A 23,457-nucleotide genomic window follows, 5' to 3' on the forward strand; every position below is an offset into this window, starting at 1 on the left:
TGGGCACGTTACAAAGTTGTATGCGTTACATACAGAGGGGTAATCACCAGTATTTACAAGATAATTACAAAAAATTACACGTGTTACATACAGATATATACAGGGAACTTGAACTGAAATATTTATACACCAAGGGACTGGAGCCAGGATTTTGTGTTTTTCCTGAATCTCTAGTGGGAGGGTTCTACTATAAGGTCAACAGGTAATGAATTCCATAGTTTAGAGGCCATCACTGGAAAGCTACTTCCGCCTGCTTTCTGCAGTTTAGATCTAGGTACATTCAGGCAGTGGGAGTGTATAGTTCTCGTGCGGTTGGTAGGTTTGTCAGCTATATATTTGGGGGCAGAATTAGCAAGACATTTGTGCGTGAGAGTTAGAGTTTTGAAGTTAATTCTATCTTTGACTGCAAGCCAGTTTGTACTGCGTCTGACAGCTAAGATGTGCTGGGTTCTAGGAATGTTGAACACTGTTCTTAGCGCATTATTCTGTAGGGTTTGGATATATTGCAATTGCTGGAGTCTAGATATAGGGCGTTACAGTAATCTCATTTTGATAAAATTAGAGCTCTAGACAATGTAGTACAGCTGGCTGTTGAAAGGAAGGGCTTGCAAGCGTTGATTAATTTACAAGTGTATGCTGTGGCTGATGCGGTGGCATTGACCGGTTTCTTTGGGTTTAGAGCAAAGTCGAGGTAAAAGCCCAAGGTTTTCACCTCTCTGGAAACTTTAATATTATTGCCGTCAATATTGAAAGAATTAAACTGATTACTTAGGTTGTTTAGTCTTACTGATGATCCAACGAGGAGAAGCACTGTCTTCTCGTCATTCAGATAGAGGCCATGGGTGGCCATCCATGCCTGGATAATCAGATATATTTTATTAAGGAGGGTAGAGTCAGTTTCGTAATGACAAGTGATGGATATGAGAATCTGAGCGTCATCTGCATAGTTAGTGTAGGTGACACCCAGATTATCAAGATCATCAAAGAGGGGCTTTGTGAAAATATACAAAGTTGGCAAAACACAGGACCCTTGTGGAACTCCACATGTGCTAGGTTTGGGTTCAGCTGATGCGTTGGGTGAAAAGACTCTTTTAGTACGATTATCCAGGAATGACTGAATACAGGCCATGGCTTCATTCGAAAAGTGTGCAGCTGAGGTTTGATGGTTGCAAAAGTCCTTGTGATCAACTAGGTCGAATGCGACCGAGAGATCTAAAAAAGGAGGAGAGCCAATTTCCCATCCTCCTTCAGGATGTCCATTTGATTTTTTTAGATCAATGAAGGCAGTTTCTGTTCCTCGTTTAGGTCTGAAACCAGATTGTCGCAGACCAAGGAGATTGTTAGTTTCCAGATAAGGCTGTATCTGGAGGTATGCAGCCCTATCTAGTATTTTAAGAAGGAAGGGGACAGTGGTTATGGGTCTGTAATTGGTTGATGTTAGGATCTAGATTAGGTTTTTTTTAAAAGCTGGAGGACCCATGCGTCTTTTAGATTAGCAGGGACAGAACATGAGTCAAATGAAGACTTTATGAGAGTGGTGATGAAAGGCACTAGTTCTCAGAAGGCCTCTTTGATAATTGGTGCAGGGCAAGGGTCACCCTGGTATCTTCATGGTTTAAGTGAAGATATTATTTCTGTTACTTCCTTGATGGAAACAGGGGCGAATCTGAAACAGTTACAGGATTTTGCCAGAGTTGTGTAAGGATTTGGTACAGGCAACTCTTTGGCTATGTTAAGTTTTTTTATTTTCCATTTTCTTTTGTAGAAGAGAAATTGTGTTAGCGCGTGCAGTTTGGATATTAGTACACCAAGTCTTGTCCTTGATGCAGGTTTCTGTTTGGGGAGTAGGTGACAAACTCTTAAAATGATGAACAGCTCTCTGGTGTTAGAACTTGCTTTGTTGATCCTGTCATTGAATGTGTCTTTTAGTTTGGAGTATCTAATTCTTAAATATTTTTAGATATTAGAGTCAGTTTTTCCTTATCATCCGACGGGTTCGCCTTCCAGAGGGTTTCTTCCCTTCTTTTCTCATTGCATAAGGCTTTGAGATTAAGGGTAAACCAGGAATTGAGGTGTGTTTGGGGTTTCTCTTTACGCATTTTTAAAAGGTGCTATTTTATCGATGGCTATGTTGATGGTATTGTTGTAGATTTCAACAGGCGCTATGGGGTCTGAACTAGAGAATGTAAGGTTGGTATTAGGTTGGATTGGTAGTAGTTAACTATCCACAGTTATATTCTGCTTGCTTTTGGTCAGAGTAGGGGGGGGGCTATGGGCTTCATTGTGGCTTGAGATTTGGCAGGTAGAGGGAATTAAATTACATGGTCGGTAAAAGCACATTGTTCATTAGCGATAATTTTAGTATCACAATTAAGGTCAGCAAGCCAATCTAATGTCCTTCCTTTATTGTGGGTAGGGAGGTTGATGCGGTGTGTGAAACCCAGTACCGTGATGGTATTAGTATCGGTTAAGGCGTTGTTGTCATTGAGGTCGATGAGACCCAGGTTGTAATCTCCGAGTATTAGAATCTGCGAATTAGGTTTAGTGTTGGAAGATCGTAAGGAAGTGATATCTTCCTCGACGAGATAGGGGCAGGGGGCTGATATATGAGGTGTAAGGTTATGGGCCGTGAAGGTGAGAGTGGCAATTTAACTGTGAGGAGTTCTCCAGAGGGGAAGGAGAGATGCGGGAGTGCTCCGAGTCCCAGTGTAGTTCTGGCTATACCTCAACCTCTGGAAGTTTCTCTGTCTAGCCTTATTATGGTGTAGTTGTCAGGTAGTGCTAATAACAAGGTAGGGCCTGACGCAGCATGCAGCCAGGTTTCAGTTACGGCAAGGAAATCTAATTGGTTCGCAACAATAAGGTCTGCAATGTCTAATGTGTGGGCTGTTATTGACCTAGCATTTACCAGTGCCCCTTTGATGTAAGGTGGGTTGATGTCAGGTTGGCTGGGCAACGGGGAGATAGAATTGTGGCAAGTGTTGTTGGATTTGGTGTTGTCCTTGGGGTTTAATTTGGTTCTCTTTTTCAGTTCAATTGGGAGGTTTAGGTTGTCTGTTGGTTGGTAGGTAGCGTTAAGTCTTGATCTGAGACTAGGGTTTTTAAGGCTGGTAGAACAAGGCTAGTTGGGAGTGGGTGTAGTAGCATAAAGTTGAATACATTGAGAGGGGGGAGTGGGCAATAGTGATTGACAGTTGTTTTAGGCTTCTGTATAGGGTTGGTGGAGTCTAGGAGGCATGGTGGCAAGAATGTTGTAGGTTTGATAGACTCTACCTGAGGTAGTACTGTGCTCATAGTAAGCATGATCCTTGACTTATGATGGAGTGACATCCTGATAAAGGTTAATGCGTTGTGTGACAGAATGTTAGCTAAAATTGTAGGGGTTAGTGCGATTACTATTGCTAGTGTAAGTAAGGTCCTGACAATATGAGAGTTGGGTAATCTAGTGGTTGGTAAGGAGTACATGTCTAGCAGTAGCAGTAAACAGCTTGCCTACGCTCACTATGGGCTGGTTAGAATTATCAGCAATACAATTTAGTATGTTAGCACTTGTCTGAGTTTGCTATGGGCCGATTAACACCAACAACATGCTGAGGAACAATTGTAGTACAGAGTAAAACAGCACAGTGCAGTTAGTCTAAATTAGCCGTGGGCAGCTAAACACAGAGCGTGCAGCATGCAAAGGACCAATTACAATACAGGATAAAAAAAGTAACAGTGCAGCTTATCGGAGCATGCTATAGGCCGGTTAACACTAACAACGTGCTGAGGAGCAATTGCAATACGGGGTAAAAACAACACAGTACGGTCAGTCTAGGATTGCTGCACGCATGTTAACAGTAAAAGCGTGCAGCTTTTTAGGGACCAATTACACTACAGGATAAATGTAGCACAGTACAGCTTGCCTAATTTCACTATGGGCAAATTAACTATAGCAACGTACGGCAAGCTAGGGGCGATTACATGTGGGTTAATAGGATTACAATGTGGCATGCAATTTACTAATTGGCATACATTTCAGTAATTAGTCAACTCAAGAGCGTGTAATATGTGATGGGCCGAAAAGCAGTAAGGTAGCTGGCATCAACAGAACACTTGAACATATGGTTAAACATGACAACAGTGGGGGTATGGATTGCTGGGAGGTGGTACCTAGAACAGAATTAGTTCACACATGGATGGATTAGGGTATGAATGTGCCCCTATAGAAAATATTGTCAATATTGATGTGTGCACATTTGATTCATAAATGTGTTAACATGAGATAACGGGGACCGTAATAGAAGCGGTGGTCTCATTCGTTGTGTGCACTTCTATTTAGGGTTCAATGCTCCCAGTGAATATGGGTACTAGGATTCAGATGATTTCGTCGTAAGACGGTAATGTCAGAGGGGTGTGTCAATCGGGCTGTTGGGCCGAAACCAAAGATAATGTCGGTTGAGGGTTTCCTGCAGGTAGAAGTAGGTGTAGCTTAACGCAGCGCAGGGTGAGAGCCGGCGGGTATCTCTTGCAGCGCGGCACGTCTGGCATATCCGGCGGGCCGGACAGGGTCAGACAGGGTCTGTCCCTTGGACTCATTTTGGCTCTGGTGACTGAACCACCACAGGAACTTAGTTTGCTTATCACCCAGCCTGTCCCTTGCATCCTGGACTAGTTATCATCAACACTAATTCAGGCCTCATGGTATGTTCTACTGCCTTCTTGCCACTTGGTCGGATTCTTTTCCCGCTGCGAACGAGCTGGTAGGACAGACTATTGTCCCAGTGCATCCTCGTGCCATCAGGTTCGCCACTACCCTGCACTCTTTGGAACTGGACACTGAAGGACACTTTCTTGACCCGGCAACAGACACCGAAGAAAGACCTAACTGGTAAGCATCAGTCAGTCAGACAATCGGAAATAGGAGGCTGGCGGTTGCTGGCCCTTTGGGTTGTCCATAGTTTGCATAATGGTTCTGAGTGAACAGTGGAGAAGAACCCATGACCTGATCAGTAGATATACTTCCTGTAGCAGAGATTGCCGCTTGGTGGACAATGCAGTGAAGGCGGAAGCCCAGAGGTTTTAAAACATTAATCTTAGACAAAATCTACTGCTAGTCTGTTGGAGGTCCCAGTAACAAGTGAAATTCAGAGGAGAACCCAGACTCTTAAAGGTGAGTAACCTTGACTGTGACTGCCATTTCAAGGTAAGGGAAGACTAGTGAGATTCCCTCTAATCCTAGAATGAGGGAAGGAGCATACCGATTATGGTGATGTTCTGCTGTCAGGTTGTAGAGAACAGGAGTAGAGCCTTTTGTCGTCCTAGGTAAGTTCCTCTTCGAGATGCTTTGGCAAAAGTCTCATGAATGGACAAAAGTATTGTGGCTATGCCGCGTTCCTCCAAAAATCTAGGGGTTCAATGCACCTTCAGCCTCCAATCAGGTAGCAAAATGTCAGACTAATGCAATGCATGACAAGTCTTCTGTTGAAGATTCACAGTATTATGGCACTAACACCAAACCTTTGCAGGGAAAAGTACAGTACCGGAGCAATCCTATCTTTGTCTAAGGTGTAGTATAGCAGCATACCAATTCTGTGAAACCTCTTGCTGCAAAAGAAAATAACATACGCGTTACCATGCACCACCGGCTCTCGCCAGAGAAGAAAATGGCCCAAGACCGTGAGATGCAAGTAGCCACTTCGAGTCGAAAGTGCATTGCCATGTTCACCAACTACTCTGTCCATTCCCTGCTGCATTCAGACCCAACTTGTGACAGAGTAAAGCGAAAACCTGAAAATCTTGTAACCCCTTGCACTGCAGCTCAAATCAGGCCGCCCTGCGATCCTGTCCAAGATGTCAGTAATCATTAACTATAAGGTCCAAACAAGTGCACACAGTCCATCATACAAGCTTGTGTCGCTCAAAGGAATTACAGTAAGAGCAGCACTTACGTTCTTATGGTTTACGCATTTCATCAGCACCAGCTCACGATATGCCCGTTTTGCATGCGTCTGGTTCTGAAATGGGCGGCTCAGCTTCTTTATTGCAACATTTCTTTCGAGGATGGAATCATAGGCAGCACTGCAAGCAAACAAAATTGAAATCAACATTGAAGTACAGGAAAAGCTCAACTAAGCAGAAGTTATTGCCCCTGTCCCATCATCAAAAGAAACCCTGCCTAAGCACCAGAACAGGTTAACAAAGCCAATATTTTGCCATCTATGAAAGTCAGCCTGCCAGAACAAACCCAACCTTGATCCCAAATTCAGGCACAAAGAAAACCCACTCGCACTGTTGACCTTAGCCCTCCCATCACGCAAACAAATTCAGGGAGTAGTAAGGAGGGGTGTGGAACCTGAGCAAAGTAGTGAAGGGTTAGCTGCCATCCCCTATCCCCCATAGTTCTGTGTTCAGGTTTCATTGTTTTTAAGGTTCATTTCAAAGGAGGCAGGTGTGTCATATACTAGTAGAATGCATGGCTCCAGCCTCCAGGCAAGCCGAAGTAGGAGCGTATAATGTAAGTGGTCATAAAAAAACAATCAGGATTGACTGTGCATGCGTTTACCACAGTTCAATAACTCATTTTGGTGGAAGAGATCTGTGGCAAGGCTATCCCGATCCACTATCCTGGCATGTTTTCAATAGATTCTCTATGGCCCCATGTTTCAGGGCTTTGAGAGCAATTTAGCAGATATCTAGCAGAGAAGCAAAGTCACCACTCATGTGGACAGTGGGTGGTTAAAGGTGCAGTAAACACACAGTCTATTAGAAAATGTCCACACTCAGCCTGGAAATGTACATTCACCACAAGACAGCGGCTAGTGATAATGGAATCCTGATTGACTCTTACTTGAAGGGGCGGGTGACTATGAGTGGTTAGTAGTTTTCACCTTTAAATGTTCACCCCAGTCCACAAAGTATATTAATTTAATAGTGTCTCTGAAGAAAAAAAAGGTAATTATTTTTTGAGGACCTATATGCAACACCAGAGGGAGAGCTACCAACCTCACCTAGGCAGGTGCTTTGGAAGCTAAAGTATAACCAGGGCGATATAGTTGCCCCGATTATGAGAGCGAAAGCTTCCCGTGCTCCAGGCCCGGACGATGTCCAATACGATGCTACAAGAAAATCCAAAAGAATGGGCAGCCGTATTGGAATCAATCTTTAAATCGATCCTCAGAGCAATATTGATTCTGGTGTCCTGGAAGGAGGCAACCATGGTGCTGATATATAAAAGATGACTGGGCGGATCCTGGGAACTATCGGCCGATTGAACTCCTCGATGTCTTGAGGAAGTTATATGCAACCCATGGGCAAAAGACACAGGACATCAAGATACTCTCCAATTCTTGTTCACTAAAGGCCTTGGGACCTCGCAGTCGCCGGCCCTTCTAGCACTCTTGAAAAACTAAATGTTAAAATCTAAGAGTAAGTGCTACTTGGCATTTGAGTTTTCAAAAGCTTTTGACAGCATTAGCTGAGAATAAAGATTGCCCACGCTAATAGCTCAGGAAAGTCTTAATTCTATTAAAGACAAGGAGGCGAGCATTATGCTGATCTTTCTTTAATACCGCCATATTAGCATTTTAAAACTTTCAACTTTAACTTTTTTGTTTTCGTTTTGTTTTTCTTATATGCTTCTTGGAAAAAACAAAGCAACAAGTTACAAGTTTTATACTTTTTAAATCGAATCAACAAGGCTTCAGGATCCACTCTTCCCATAATCCTGAGGCCCTTCGTAGTCCTGACCTCTACCTCCACACCAATCAGTGATCAGATAGGGGTATAAACACAGCTTTCCCTAGGTCCATTCCTCTTTCTTTGCCAACAGAGTTCTAGCTGTACTGAGAGTCCATAAAACGTCCAACACAATCCATAAGATCTGTGCTTGATCCGCGGCTGGCGTGACTGATCGGTCCAATGGGGACAACTTGCCAGAAGATCATCAGAGTTCCCTTAGACTTGCTCATGTCGCCTTCTGATAGTCTCCTATGAGAACAGAAAAGTAATACGAGGGCGGGAATGAACTACAAATGGAACACAATGCATGACAATTCTCATTCGCTTAGACATTATTTTCATTATTTCGGGTGGGATAGAATACTCGCCTCCTTGTCTTTAATAGAATTAAGACTTTCCTGAGCTATTAGCGTGGGCAATCTTTATTCTATGACAAGACAGGAGGCTCGCATTATGCTTGTTCAAAGCTTGCTAACACTCTATTTGGTATATCAGAAACTGGCTTGAAGTAAAATGTCTTAAAGGTGGATTCAGAAGACCAATCTGCAGATTTCATCATATCTTGTAAGGACACTCCTGTCGCAAACGCTCTAGAAGCCATTGCCCCCCCTAGCGGAATGTGCCCCAAATAAGGATAAGTCTATCCCTGCTCATTGCATGACCTCCCTCACCCATCTCGCAATGGGTGCTGTCGCTACTGCATGGTGAGGCTTTCTATGCGCTATAAGCAACTGGGTTACGCTGCGTGGTCTAATTAGTGCTGGTACTGCTTCATAATCTTTGATACATTGAGCTACGCATAACTTCTTATTCTCTGCAAAATAAGGGTAGGAAATTACTTTGGAGTCAGTCTTTGTTCTTTGAGCGATAGTGAACGCTACTCCCTCTGGATAAAATATCTTTCTATCGATTTCTAATGCTTTCACGTCCGATACTCTCCGGCACGCTACTAGACACAGCAGCATAGCTAATTTGCCTGACAAATGTGACCGGGATAAAGCTTCATTTTTCGGCCACCTAAGGAATAACTGAAAAACGTCCAACGTCCCATAAAACTGCATACTTCGGCTCTGGCGGCCTTCTCAATTTTATCCCTTTAAGGAGCCGGAGGATTGCTGGGTGTTCTCCTACTGGATTATTTTCTACTTTATTATGTCCTGCTGAAATTGCAGATCTGTAGACACCTATCATTCTGTAAGCAGAACCCTCTTGGAATTTTGAAGCCAAAAAGTTCAGGATGTTCACTAGAGGTGCTGAAATGGGATCCAGACTGTGTTCTGAACACCACTGCGCCCAACTGTTCCAAGCTGTGTTATAGCTCCTAATGGTGGAACGCACCCAGGAGTCTCGGATACAATCTGCACGAGGTCTGAAATGCGTGGGAAGTTCCATCTTCTCCGGAAACCCTGCAGGCAATCAGCTGCAGGGAGCCCGCCTCTATGAGCGGTTTTACCCGACCAGTCGGGTCGAGTAGAAGGCCCTGGATGCTCGGAACCATCCTCGGAAAATCCGTAGAAAGTTCCATCGCTACTGGAAACCAAGCCTGTTCCCTCCAATAGGGTAGCACCATCACCACTTCCGCTTTGTCTCTGCAGACTTTCGCTAGAGCCCTTGTAATCATTGCGAATGGCAGGAAGGCATAGTGGACTGCTCCGTTCCATGGATGCAGAAAGGCGTCCGTACCCGCTGCCCCTGGGTCTATCCTCCAACTGAAGTACTTCTGTGTCTGCGCGTTCAGTCTGGACGCAAATAGATCTATGTCTAGTGGTCCCCATATGTCTCAGAGACGCTTGAAAATTAGAGGGTGCGGCTTCCAATCGCTGGAGTCTACAAGATACCGAGACTTCCAGTCTGCTATACTGTTCTGGCTCCCTGGAAGATATTCTGCAGTTACCGTAATGTTGTTCCGAAGGCAATAATGCCAGAAATCTTTCGCTAATTCCGCTAACATTCTGGATCTCGTTCCCCCCAATTTGTTGATGTAGCGGACTGCTGAGATGTTGTCCATCTTGAGCAAAACGCAACATCTTATTTTGTCCTTCGTGAACGCTCGGACCGCGAAGGAGCCTGCTAGAAGTTCTAGGCAATTTATGTGGAGGCTCAATTCTTCGCTGGACCACTTACCGCCTGTCTGGATATGTTCGCACCTGGCTCCCCAACCTGACCTGCTTGCGTCTGACTCTATGGTCAGTTCTGGAACATCTCTGAAAATCGCTCGTCCGTTCCAGGCTTCCATGTTCTCTAGCCACTAACGCAGCTCTGTCATGGCTTCTTGATCTAGGTTCACGGGCTGGTGATATCTCAAGCCTCCGCGGAGATGTTTGATTTTGAGCCTTTGTAATGTTCAATAATGTAACGGCCCCGCGAAAATGGCCTGAATGGAGGCTGCAAGCAGACCCACTATTCTGGCCAGATTCCGAAGCGAAATAACTCGCGTCGCAATCACTGTCCTGAGCTCCTTCTTTATCGCTTTGTGCCCTGGAAGCTCTAGAGTCGCTTTCATGGTATCTATGGTGAAGCCTAAAAATTCCAATTTCTGAACTGGTGCTAATTGGGACTTCTCTAAATTTACTAGGAATCCCAGAGATCATAGGAACTGGAAGATCCACTGTACATCTCTCGTGAGGGTCTCTTTGCTGGATTCCCATCACCAGGATATCATCCAGATAAATAATCATATGAATACCTCTCTCCCTGATAGCTGCAGCTACTGGCTTCATCACTTTCGTGAACGCCCAAGGTGCTGACACCAGCCCGAATGGCAGGCATGTAAACCGCCAAATCTCTCCTTCCCATTGGAACTGTAGGTACTTTCGAAAGGCTGCCGCTATCGGAATCGCTAGATAAGCGTCCTTGAGGTCTAGGCGAGCTAGCCAATCTCCGGAACGCAATAAGTCTCGGAGGAGATGAATGCCCTCCATCTTGAAATGGTTGTACTCCAGCCAACCGTTTAATTCTTTTAGATTTATGACTGGACAAATCTTTTCCCCTCTGCGCACTAGGAACATATTGCTGAGAAAAACCTGACCCTTTATGCTCTCGCGCTCTATTGCGTTTTTCTCTACTAATTTGTTTAGCTCGCTGTGCAAAAGCTCTTTCTCTTCTAGTGGCATGTAAATGGGCCCAGGCTCCCTGTCCTGTCTTGGACTGTCTATGAAAACTAGATGAAGACCTGCTACTGCTTGTAAAACCAAAGCATCGCTTGACAAAGCCTGCCATTCTCTCAGAAAACAGAGAATAGGAACATTTGGTGTACTCACCGCCTGTTGCGCCGGGCTGACGGAACAAACCTCTTCCTCTGCGGCCTCTTGGATATCTTCCTCTGGCCGGGAAAAAGGTGTCTTGCTGACGACCTTCCCAGTATTGCGCACACGGGCCCCGAGGTCTTCTTTGGTAGTTGTAGCGACCGGACGAACAACCTCTGACTCGTCCGGTCCCAGAAAAAACACGTCCTGGAAATATCTTCTTTATAGAGCTCTGGGCTCTCTCGAGGGCGGAGTATGTACCAACAAATTGAGACATCTCCTTTGTGAAAGCTTCCCCAAAAAGAAGCCCTTTGGCTCCCTCACCTGCTTCATAAGTGGCTAAATCACTGAGCTTATTGTCGATCTTTAGGAGGATGCCTCTTCTCCGTTCTGACGAAATTGCGCAGTTGGCGTTACCCAACAGGCACACTGCCCTTTGAGCCCAGTTACCTAGGGCTTGAATATCTACTGGAGTACCAGTGTCTCCATTTTTCCACAAGGTCCATAATTTTAGCCAGTGGACCTGCCAAATCCAACAGCTTGTCTTGACACCCTTTCCACGCACGATCGATCGATCGATCGATCGATCGATCGATCGATGCCTTTCCTGACGTCTCGCGCGTATTTGTTAACGACTGTGACCATTTTTGGGTCTGGTGTATCCGCCAGCTTCCCTGGCAACTCTGGGCGTGGACACTCCGATCGCATGCGGGATCGAACTTCTCTGTCCAGTGGCTTCCTGATGTGCTGTGACATGTACAATGCCACTCTGGGTGAAGGCACCCAATCAGATGACCTAGGGTGCCTGATGGTCTCTGGGTCAAACATATCAACTATGTTATCTTCTTCCTCTGGAGCATTTTGAGGAAATGGCTGAGGAAAATCCTCTTCATCTCCCCCTTCGTCGTCGGGGGCGTATCCCTCTTCATAATCCCCTGAATTGTCCACCCCTGGGGCAGGGGGTCTGTTATGGCCATCCGCTAACGTTGCTAGAAAGGCTTCTTTCAATTTGGCGACTGGGTCGCTCCGACTTTGGGGAACAGAGTTAATCCGATCTCTTGTGCCCGAGGGGGTTAAAGAATCTGCGCTCTTCCGGGCTTTTTTACACCCCTTACTTTCAACCCTCTTCTGAGGGTGTCCGGCTGATGTCTCTTCCCCAGGGCTGTCTGCCCGTCTTTTCCTGGCTGTCAGCTGCTCCCGCTGCTCAGCCACGCCTGCTTCCAGCATTTCCAACCTTTCTGTCAAAGGTTGCACCCCCTGGGAGGCAGCCTGTGAAAGTGAATCTCCTAGCACCCTCTTGAAGCTCAGGGATAAATCTGTGTCTTGCCAAGTGGGCTCTTCCTCCCACTCTTGTTCACTCCACTCTGGTGTGGTGGACTGGGAATCTCCAGGGTGCGATGAGTGAGCCATTGGATATTGTTTAGCAGTGCTAATTTCTTGGGAATCAGCCAAAAAATAAGGCTCTGAATCAGAGTTGCCTCCTGAGCACTCTGTGCCTTTCTAGCTTGCCTGTGAAATGTTATCACGTTCTGCAGTTCATGCCACGATATTGTAATCTATTTTTTTTAAAAAATGTTTTATAAATTTCTCCTCAAGCAGTGAATCGCTTGACCCTCCGCTCCGTTTCGCTAATAGTACGAGCGAAAACGAGCGTTAGGGGAGCGTTGAGCATGCCGGGAACATTGTGAGGCAGGACCAACCTCGCTGGGTCTTAAGGCCTCGCGTGTTCAGCGGCGCGAGCCGCCTCCGCTTAGACGCGTATAGAGGAGGCTACAGCATCCTAGAGTCTTCGCTCGCTGGTCGCGGGCGAAGTCTCCGCACCTGCCTGAGGAGAACAGGACGGCTGCCAAAAGCGAGCGGCTTTGCCCGCGGCTCCGCCCCGCCTCTCCTCCCCCCGCTCGTACTGAAACGCGTTACGAGTATAATCGGAGCGAAAACTACCGGTAATACGCGCGTGCGCGCCTTCTAATAGACAGTAGAAACGCTGTTAAACCAAAACCTTTAACATTTATCCATACAACACTCTTGGACTATCATTTAAATAGGATTGATATAACCCACAATCTTGAAAGACTTATTATACTAAGCAATGCTAACTGACAAGAATACAAACATGAGGCATAAAACTTCTCAGTATGGCAGCAAAAAAGAAAGAGGAATGGACCTAGGGAAAGCTGTGTTTATACCCCTATCTGGTCACTGATTGGTGTGGGGGTAGAGGTCAGGACTACGAAGGGCCTCAGGATTATGGGAAGAGTGGTTCCTGAAGCCTTGTTGATTCGATTTAAAAAGTATAAAACTTGTAACTTGTTGCTTGGTTTTTTCCAAGAAGCATGTAAGATAAAAAAAAACAAAAACAAAAAAGTTAAAGTTGAAAGTTTTAAAATGCTGATATGGCGGTATTAAAGAAAGATAAGCATAATGCGAGCCTCCCGTTTTGTCATAGAATTGCTGTGGGCAAAATAAACAAACAAACTGCCAGCCATATTTGATATCGCAGATAAGAGCTCTAAACACCGACAAAGATTATGTAGACATTCAAATTGACTTGTTCAAGTTTGTTCGTATATTAAAATTGAAAATGTATTTTGCTTCTCACGTGAAACAGTTTGTACAACTGCATACCCAGTGCCCGCCGTCGAGTATATCTTTACAAAAGGTGCTATGTACGCATGTTTTAGTTCACTGGAGGAAAGGGCGGGTTGTCCTGAACTTACTGTCTTTGAAGTGTTAAATTAACTCAATACTGACCAACAAAAATTCACTCCAATTTTCTTGGGTGAGAATGTAATTGACACATTTCATGAAGCGGTCGCTCGAGACATTCATGCACTTAGACAAAAGAATTCCTAAAAATCATTAAAAAAGTTATCAGTCATTGAAGCTAAGGCACTTAAACGTTTGTCAGAAAACACTTCTCTTGGCATAAAGGAGGCCGACAAAGGCGGTAATCTCGTTATACTCGACAAGGTAGATTACATTTACATTGCAATGAATCATCTCACACCGGGCAGTTACATTGTTCTACCATCTAATCCTACAAGCAATATTGTAACATTGGCTAGCCAGTGGATTCTCAAGTGGCATCAAAAGGGATTATCAGATTCAGAAAGGCAATTTCTTGTGGTATCCCAAACAACCATTTATTTCCTGCCGAACATTCATAAAGATTATGATAGAATTCCAGATGACAGGTCCATAATGAGTGGAAAGGGCTGGGTCCCTGAACCTTTATCTGTATAGATCAATGGATGTTTGATGCCATGCAGGACACTGTGCGCATGTTCTAAAAATTCGCAATTTATTACAAATACTAGATAACTCTCGTCTGATCACATGATGTAAAGTCCTTATACACCTCCATCCAATATAATCTGGCAGTAGATGATGTGAACTACATATTCAGGGACAAGTCAGCATCTTGTTACCAACATCTTGAGATGGTGAAGGAATTTCTTCTTTTCTCGCTATTAAATAACGTGTTTCTGTTTAATTAATCATACTATACACAAAAGGTTGACATTGCCATAGGAGAAAGTTATGCTCCGGCCCTGGCCAATTTATTTACGCATCAATTTGAACAGGAATTCACACTAATCAATCCTCCTTTTGAACCTCATATTTGCTGCTGGAGGCGTTATATTGTTGATGTCATTATGGTGTAGTTAGGGACAGAACTAGAGTTGACACAATTTGTCGCATACCTAAATTCAAACAATTAGGGTATTTCTTTCACTCGCACAACAAGCACAGCTAGTATTGATGTCTTAGATCTTCGAATCACAATCACTCCTACCAGTATCAAGACACAAACCTTTAGGAAACCCACATGAGTGAATTCCAAACTGCATGCCACCAGTTGCCACAAAAAAGTGATTCAGAATATACACGAGGAAGAGTATATCAGAGCAAAATGTAATTGTAGTCAGGAATGTGACCATCAGGCTGAATGCAGCAATATAAGGCAGAGAGTTTTGGCAAGAGGATATCCAGCCTCAGCATTGGATGAAGCACAAGAGGTGAACTTGTTAGACAGGAGAGTCCTACTTACTCCCAAATCTAAAGAGCATGACAGAAATCCCCAGGCCGATCAAATTTATTACTAGGTACAATGCAGACAGTCACTCCACGTTTCATATATCGAAAAAACTGGCACCTTCTAAGATTGGACAAAGCCCTTTCAAACCACATTCTATACAGTAAAGCACCCACATTAAGAAAAATATTATATCGTCATTCAAGAGAGACAATGCAATTGGTTACAGCAAATGCGTAAGGGGAGCTTCCATAAATATGTAGGCTATAAAATGTGCCCATACGCCTTTGAAACTAACAAGATCAACTTTGGGAACTTTAGGTACTCATAAAATATGTCATTTTATCAATTGCTATTCCAAATATGTTATCTATTGTATTATCTGTGTTTGTGGTTCCCATTACACAGGCAGCACAATACGGGTTTTAAAAATTAGGATCCGGGAACACAATTTCGAGTCGGGATTAAAAATATCCTTTTGCCATAAATTGGCAAAGGTGTGACCAAATGGACAACACCAAAAACGTACGGTTCATTGGAATGACAAGCACCCTCACCACCTCGGCTGCAGGGGCTTAACCACGAACAGATGTTGAGGCAATTCGAGTCTCGACTCATCTGTAAATACAGAACAGTCTATTCTTGTCTAAACACAGACCAGGAGTTCTCTGTGTTCTTGTGACGAAAATCCACATACATTAACATAAGAATGTCAACAGGATTCCCACACTATGTAGTGTGGGTCTTATGAACATTTGCATTATTCTGAATAGTCCAACTGCGTTATTTTTGAATAACAACTCAAGTTTTACATATCTAATGGTCTGTGCCAATTCGGACTACTTTCACTACGAATATTAGTTAAATCTATGTGAGAGGTAATTTATTTTGATGTTAACTATAGTATGGGACTCATTACAAGTATGCCGGTCCGGAAATAGTGTTGCCGGTAGATCAGTACCAGCACCTTTTCCAGACCGGCATAGTTTGAGATGCGATGCCGTTAACACCGCCACCGCAAGTGGCCCACCGCATCGAGCAATACCGTTGCCAGAATCTGTGGAGACACCGTGCCCGAGATACCGGCATGGCATTAGTAAGTGCACATTCCAAGCTGCACGGACACGCAATTACCGGCATTGACATGCCGTAGCAACGCGAAAACAGTGCCAGCATCGCAGACCAGGCATTAAGTAGATTCAGGTGTGTAGAAACATGCCACAGGTGCCCAAAAGCAGCACAGGTGGTCCTAATGAGCAGTGCCACAGCACAAAAGGACCGCTCCCACACCCCACACCCATCACAACACCACCACGCTAGCAGTATCATTACTGGAGCTGGAGGTCATGCCGGCAGGCCTACTACTTAAGAGGCAGGGAGGCAGAGAATGCAGCAAAGGCGCTTGAAGAGAAGGAGGGCCATCATGGCCCAGCAAAATCCCAATGTCCAGCAGGTTGCAGCCCGCAGGGAGCCTGTACCTGCTAGAAAGGGATATCATCACTTCAATAGTGGACCTGATCCATGATGACCTGGCCAGCCTCAAATATCTGCACAGCCATTTCCCCCCACCCCGCCCCCTTGCTCAAAGTAGTGTCTGTGCTACACTTCCTAGCCACAGGCACATACCAGCACACTGTGGGTGAGCTGCATGGGATATCGCAACCCTGCTTTTCACGTGTCCGGTTCCAGGACATTGATGCACTCCTGCGTCACGTTAGAGACCACATCAGCCTACCCAGGACTGCTGACACAGTAAATGTCACAAAAATAGCCTTCCACGCCCTTGCAGGCATGCCAAACAGCATTGGTGCTTTTAACTGCACACATGTGGAGATGGTGGCTAGGCATGCTGTGGAGGCAGTGAACCGCAACAGAAAACTATCATTCACTGAAGGTGCAGATGGTGTGCGATGCCCGCCACCTCATCACCCCTTGCTACACAAGATTTCCCGGTTCAACCCACGACTCCATGGTGCTGTGCAACTCCACACTGCCTCGGTACATGGCAGGTCACGGTGGACAGCGTTCCTGGCTGGTGGGTGAGTCCAACTACAAGGGCATGTGCACTGTTGTATTATGGGCATGTGCACTGTTGTATTATGGGCATGTATAACACCCATCACCAGAACCTGTGCACATTGTATGCATCAAGCCATTATTTCTCGTACTGGTATGCGCTCGTACATTTAAAAAACATGAAAGCACACAGAGGCCGGATAGGGTGGTTAAAGGGGAAGGTAAACCAGAAATAAGAGCAAAGATAATTAATTGCGACAATAGTACAACGTAAGTAATAGTACAAGTAAAGATACTAAAGTTAATGGGAGATAAACCTATGTGCTGAGTGCATTAAAGGTGCAAGTGTACAGGTGTTACTCAAGGTGCAACGCAGTAATACAGTAATAGCATGCCTGAGTGCAAGGCCTTGACAGGCGTGTCTCAATTCAGGAAAATAATCCAGTGCATGCATGACAACATCAATTCCATATAGCAATAAAAAAAATAACTATATGTGCCAGAATGCCCCACATCAAAGTGACAAAAAGAAGCACAAACACAGTAAATCAAACCCACAACACCTGATGCAGACAGAAAATACTTAAGCTCCTACACATATAACACCATTTGCCTGCACACCAATTGGGCAGGTCCCCTGCCTGTTAGAACTGCACAATCACACATACATCGCATTTGAAATCTAAATGTCTTCTCATACAGATGTCAGGTTTTGTTTCATGGACATACTGGTATTACAGCATTGTAACACAATGAGACATACACCACTTCCATTTGTGTCAGTTGTACTAAACGGGTCAGAGGTCATGTTGTCTGAATGGGCATGTGAATGCCACTGCACACCACACACCCAACACGCATTCTCAAAATGTGCATTTCTGGTATCCAAAATAGGGCATATGCTAGCTAAACTTCATTTTGCGTGTGCATCTCTGTCTTCTCAAATGAACACTATGCAGCATGTGCCAACATGATATGGGCAGAAGTATGACATTGTGCACATTCTGTTGCTCCCGTGCAGGTGATGCTCATTATCCCCTGAGGCCATGGTTGATGAACCCCATGAGGCAACCCCACAACATCCACAAGCAGGCATACAACCGTGCCCATGTACATACTCGGTGCACCATTGAACAGACATTTGGCCTGTTAAAGACGATGTTTACGGTGCCTGAGCAGATTGGGGAGCACTAATATACAGCCCTGAAAAGGTGGGAAAGATAGTGCTGGCCTGTGCCATGTTGCACAACATGTGTCAGGCGCAACGTCCCACCCCCCCCTCTCGACATGGACATGCACCCACCAGAGGCTGATGACGACAGTGATGACAAACTAGAAATTGCACAATGCCGTGACAGCATGGATAGACGTGTCGCACGAGATGAACTTATACACCACTACTTCTAATCACCTGTCATACACGCGGCACAGGCCAGCAAGCGCACTGGGCACTGCACATAAATAAAATGACGCGCACTGAAAAATCAATGTCCAGTCATGATTTTTTGCAACACCAACTATAATTTGTGCTAAGAAAATATATACAAATGTGAAATGTCCAACACCCAATAATATACTCCCCAACTGTCCCTCCCCAACTCCTGTCATGTTTTGCAATGTACATTAGCACAAGTCACAGACAGGGCATGTATGCGTCCACGACCCATTTGCATCCCCTTTTTGGTTCCGGGGTGCGGCCTTGTGCCAAGCGGGACAGTCGCATGGATCGCCATCTTGGGCTGCTCTGCACAGAACTACCAAGTGTTGTGCTTGTTGATGTTGCGGGGGGTAGTGCCATGGGGCGTCAGTCCAAGAAAGCCTGAAGCAACATGGCCATTGTTTCTCCGATGGAGGACATCACGCTGTTCCCCTCCCTCACCCTCCGTGACATCTGGACAATGGCACGTGTGCAGCGACCAAGTGCACATGCATTACGTCTTCCACTGGCCTGCACTCTCTTGCGCATGAGCTGGGCCTCCTGAAGGTGTTGCTGCACCAGGGATGTGAGTGCATCCTGCCGTTGCTCCATCCTGGTGAGGTGTCCTTCAATATCCCTAACACTGGGGAAGGGGGACATTGAGGGCTAATTGGGCCCATCGAGCTGGAGAGCAGGGGCTTCTCAATGCACTGGTCTGTCATGCCTCCAGTTTCCAGACCACCCTCGTCTGGTGTGTCGCATCCAAAGCACGCATGTGCACTGCCTTGTGGCAGTGGTGGCAGCACTGCTGCTTCTGGGGCTGCCGGGGTCGGTGCAGCTTGAGGGGGCTGCAGTGGCACTGTTGGAGGGACCTGGGGGGCTTGCAGTGGCAGTGCTGGAGGGACCATGGGTGCCTGCGTTGGCACTGCTGGAGGGACCACAGGCACCTGCGGCGGCACTGCTGGAGGAATGCAGCTGGGGTTGCAGTTGCACATCTGCCTGTTGAGGCTGTGGAGTCCTGGGTTGAAGTGGTAATGGTGGTCCTGCGGCATCCACGCCTGGTGCACCTTGATGTGCTGGGATGGGCATCCTCATTGCCAGATGTGCTTGAGGGAGTCAAAGGCAGGGCGTCAGTGATGAGTGTGGATTGATGAGTCAGACATTAATGCATTTGCTTTTTGATGGCAGGGGACATGGCATGGTGCACACATGCTTGTGTCATGGACACTTTGCCGTTGGATGTCTGATGTACCTACATGATGTGTGGTGTGATGGAGATATTGTTGTGGTGTACTGGACATTTCTGGGTAGGGAGTTAGGGGTGTGTCACTCATGCTCTATGATGTCATTTTGGGGAGGGTTGGGCCATGGATAGGGTCCCCATGTGCCTGCAGCACTTACAGGGATCGGTGGAAATGTGTGCTTATGGGTCGGGCTCGGTGGGACGAGGGAGTCACATGTTTCCTTGGTGTGTGACTCTGGTCTTTTGTGGGTGGTGTAGGTGCTTGGCACCGATGTGACTGCATTGGCTAGCACGACGGGAACACACAAATGCTCTGTGGCAGGGGGGGATGTGTATCTGAGTGCCAGCAGGAGCATGTTATGTTAGCGATACAGGGGCCTGTGCTATGTTCTTTGTGTGATTGGGGTATGAGTGAGGTTTGGGATGAATGTAGTTGTGTGCAACCAGGTTGCAGGTTGAGTGGTGCCCGCAGGGCTGTATTGGTGTTGTGCACAACACACTGTGTTTTGCAGCTTTAATGTGTGCACAGTGGACAGGGAGGTTGTTGTGACAGCACCAACACCTTCTATGGACTTGAGGTGCAGCACACTGCTGCACGTCGCCTCCCAGGGCTGCAGGTGGATGGGGGATGCACTGCCACCACCTGTGGCCTTACCTTGTCGGCGCTGGGCCGAGAGGAGTTTTCGCACCCTCAAGCGCAAGTCATCCCACCTTTTGTGGCAGTCACGCACAGTGCGGGGGGTTGTGCCAACTGCTGTTCTTTCTTGTCAACCTCCTCCCAGAGGGTCTTCTTTCAGAGCTGTGCCTGCCTGCATTGGTCGGTGGAGAAAAGTTGGTCTGCCTGTTGGACAATGGTGTCCACCTACATGTTTAGCTCAGCCTCGTGCAGCGTGGCTTGCGCCTCCGAGTTGCACAAACTCTTGATGTCATCTTGCTTTTTCAAAATCAGTGCTCAGGATTTAGGTGTGTGTGTCCTGTGCTCTCAGGATTGCAAAGGATTGTGTTTTAGTAATGGCCGCGGTCGATTTCCTGTTCCGGCGATCAATGTATTTTCGGTCACGGTAAATGTGACACCAGTGTTAGCGGTGCCGGTGGACCCGGGAGCGTGATGCCAGATGCAGAGTCACCAGCACCGAGGGTGCCAGTGTTGGCATTTTGGGGGTGGGGTTGTTGGAATTATCGGCATGCTGGTGCTACCGTATCCTGTATGCTGGAAGGCGCGTGCATACCAACACAGAATCAACTGGTGTTTCCGGCAGCTGGAGTTCACGGACACAGTGGCACCGGCATGCCAGTAATTAGGATTTCTTACCGCCAAACTCGTAATAAGGCCCCATTTCTTGTACCTACAGCCTACTTGCATATGTCCTCTTGACACATGCCTGAGAAGCATCAGAGCCAAGTGTTCTCGTTTAGCCCACACAAATTTTAGGTTCTTGCATTTACACATGAAACACAAGTTCCTTTAACATAACAGTAATTAAAGTAGAGATGACTGCGAATACTAGCCGGGCTACAAATAATGAGCACATCTTGCCCGTTTGTTTAAACTCCGTAACTTGCGGTGCTTTGTAACTTGCAGCGTTCGAATTAGCCCAAACAAACATGGCGGCCGCAGTGTCACTCAACCGACGTCCGGAATCCCTTCTCGGTCACTTTAGGAGTTTACAAAGTCAGTGTTCCGGGGTCTCTGCCCCGACTAAACTACATATGGCGATCACAAAGGAACGAGAGGTAAGCACAGGAGCTATCCTGTTACTTCCTTATATTCAATCCCCATTTCGATTTTTTTTCCCCTTCCTCTCGCACACTGCTTTAATTGCTCATGTTTAGATTCAAGCGAGCAGCGTACCTGCAGTTACGCGATCCCCAGGTGGGGTAGACAGTATATAACAGTCAGGTAGGGGGACATTAGAGGTTACATTAAACAACAAAAGCTTCCTTAATTAACAAAATGCAAAAGACGTAAATTAGTTGTTTCCATTTAAATTTCAGTATTTTGCAATACCGGTCAAAGCAGGGGCCGTACCTTATCCAGCCCAGGTAGCTGGTCAGTAATAATGATCATGCTTTGCTTTTATTAGTCATAATTTGACAAGCCTACTATCCATGCTCACAAAATAGAAACTCCGATCCCAGCGCAAGACAATTATGTAAAGGACAAAACTTGGTGTTCCAATATTCAGCAAGCACTAGTCAACAACGTCACCACCCTTCAGGACAATATCACCAAACAAAAAAGTCTCCTTAACCACCAAAACCTCACTTAATACCCCCATGCCCTCTCAAACCTCCACTCCGCTTTAGCTTCTCCAAAATCTCTAATCGAGGTTGAAAAAGTTATCCTCTCCATCAAACCCTCAAACTGCGAGGGCGATCAATGCCCAGCCCAACTAATCAAGGATGCCGCCAGAGACTTAAGACCTTTCATTTCAAAGCTAATTAATGCCTCATTCTCCTCAGGCACCATCCCAAATAACATCAGAGTCCTGGGTACTCCCTTGCCTAAAAAAAAAACAGACATTAGTCCCAACCATACTGACAAATTACAGGCCTATCACTACAGTGCCATGCCTTCTTAAACTCCTTGACAAGGTGGCTTATCTCCAAATACAGAAGTATCTGTAGCTTAAGCAACTCCTAGGATCCCGTCAATCAGGATTTAGGCCACAACATGGCAAGGAAACAGCATTAATTGATCTCAAGGCCCAAATTGATGAGCTTAGGGACAAGGGAAAATCAGCCCTACTTCTCCTACTCAACCTTTCAGCTACATTTGACCTGGTGGATCACAAGATCTTATGCAACCACCTAGATTCAGCAGTGCATTTCTCCAAGGAGGCCATAGTTTGGAAACAATTATTCCTTAGCAACAGGACCATGAGCGTCTTCTCCCCTTCAGCAGCCGCCGACCTCATCACCTGTGGAGTGCCCCAGGGATCATGTGTCTCACCTACATTGTATAACATATTTACCAAGTCCGTTTATTATGATCTGGACCTTCTTGTTATCACCTACACTAACTATGCAGATGATACCCAGATTCCCTTAACACTTTCTGGGGATCATGACAAGGATTTGCCCTTGGTAAATAGCGTCTACCTCATCACCCAGGCATGGATGGCCACTCACAATCTCTGTCTGAATGATGACAAAACTGAGCTCGTTATCCTGGGAACCACTTCCAACCTCAAAAGACTTGGACATGAATACATGTCCTTTAACATTGACGCCTCCCCATTAAAGATGTCAAAGAGGTGAAAACCCTAGGCTTTTACCTCGATTCCACCCTCACTTTCACTGAACAAGTAAATTCCATGGCGTCTGCCACTGCATATACATGCAAACTCATTAGAGCTGGCAAACCACTCTTATCCAAGAATAGCTGCATTATCCTGGCCAGAGCTCTCTTTCTCTCCAAAATGGACTATTTTAACTCCCTTTGCATTGGTGCTAATAAGTACATTGTCAGAAAAATACAAATGCTTCAGAACAATGCACAGAGAGCTGCCCTAGGTATTGCTAAAAAAAGAGCACATCTCCGAGATTAGGAGACAGAATAACTGGCTAACTACTAACGACAAAATCCGGCTGAAAACTGCCTCACTCACTTACAAGTGCCTGAACAATGCTGCTCCTTGCTACCTTACTGAGAGATTCAACAGAAAATCCTCGAGTAGGCCTACTAGAACAGCCAATACTAACTGCCTCTCTGTGCCAAGATTTAAACTCTCTAGAGTTGGGGGGAGAAGTTTCCCAGTCAAAACAGCACAGCTTTGGA

At 45.8% G+C, this 23,457-nt stretch overlaps 1 protein-coding gene across 5 annotated transcripts in view; it reads right to left on the reverse strand.

The window, feature by feature from the left end:
* Positions 1-23,457, reverse strand: part of LOC138472811 (mitogen-activated protein kinase 8-like) — a gene marked incomplete in the record, with an annotated part of 957,660 nt that overhangs the window by 637,099 nt on the left and 297,104 nt on the right. For all 5 annotated transcript variants that reach the window (XM_069611172.1, XM_069611169.1, XM_069611173.1 and 2 more), the window contains 1 exon segment: positions 5,931-6,060. In XM_069611172.1, coding sequence (XP_069467273.1) covers positions 5,931-6,060 — 130 coding nt within the window.

This window comes from Ambystoma mexicanum, chromosome 8 (genome assembly GCF_040938575.1).
Source record: "Ambystoma mexicanum isolate Mex_15411 chromosome 8, UKY_AmexF1_1, whole genome shotgun sequence".
In the NCBI taxonomy this organism is placed as follows: Eukaryota; Metazoa; Chordata; class Amphibia; order Caudata; family Ambystomatidae; genus Ambystoma; species Ambystoma mexicanum.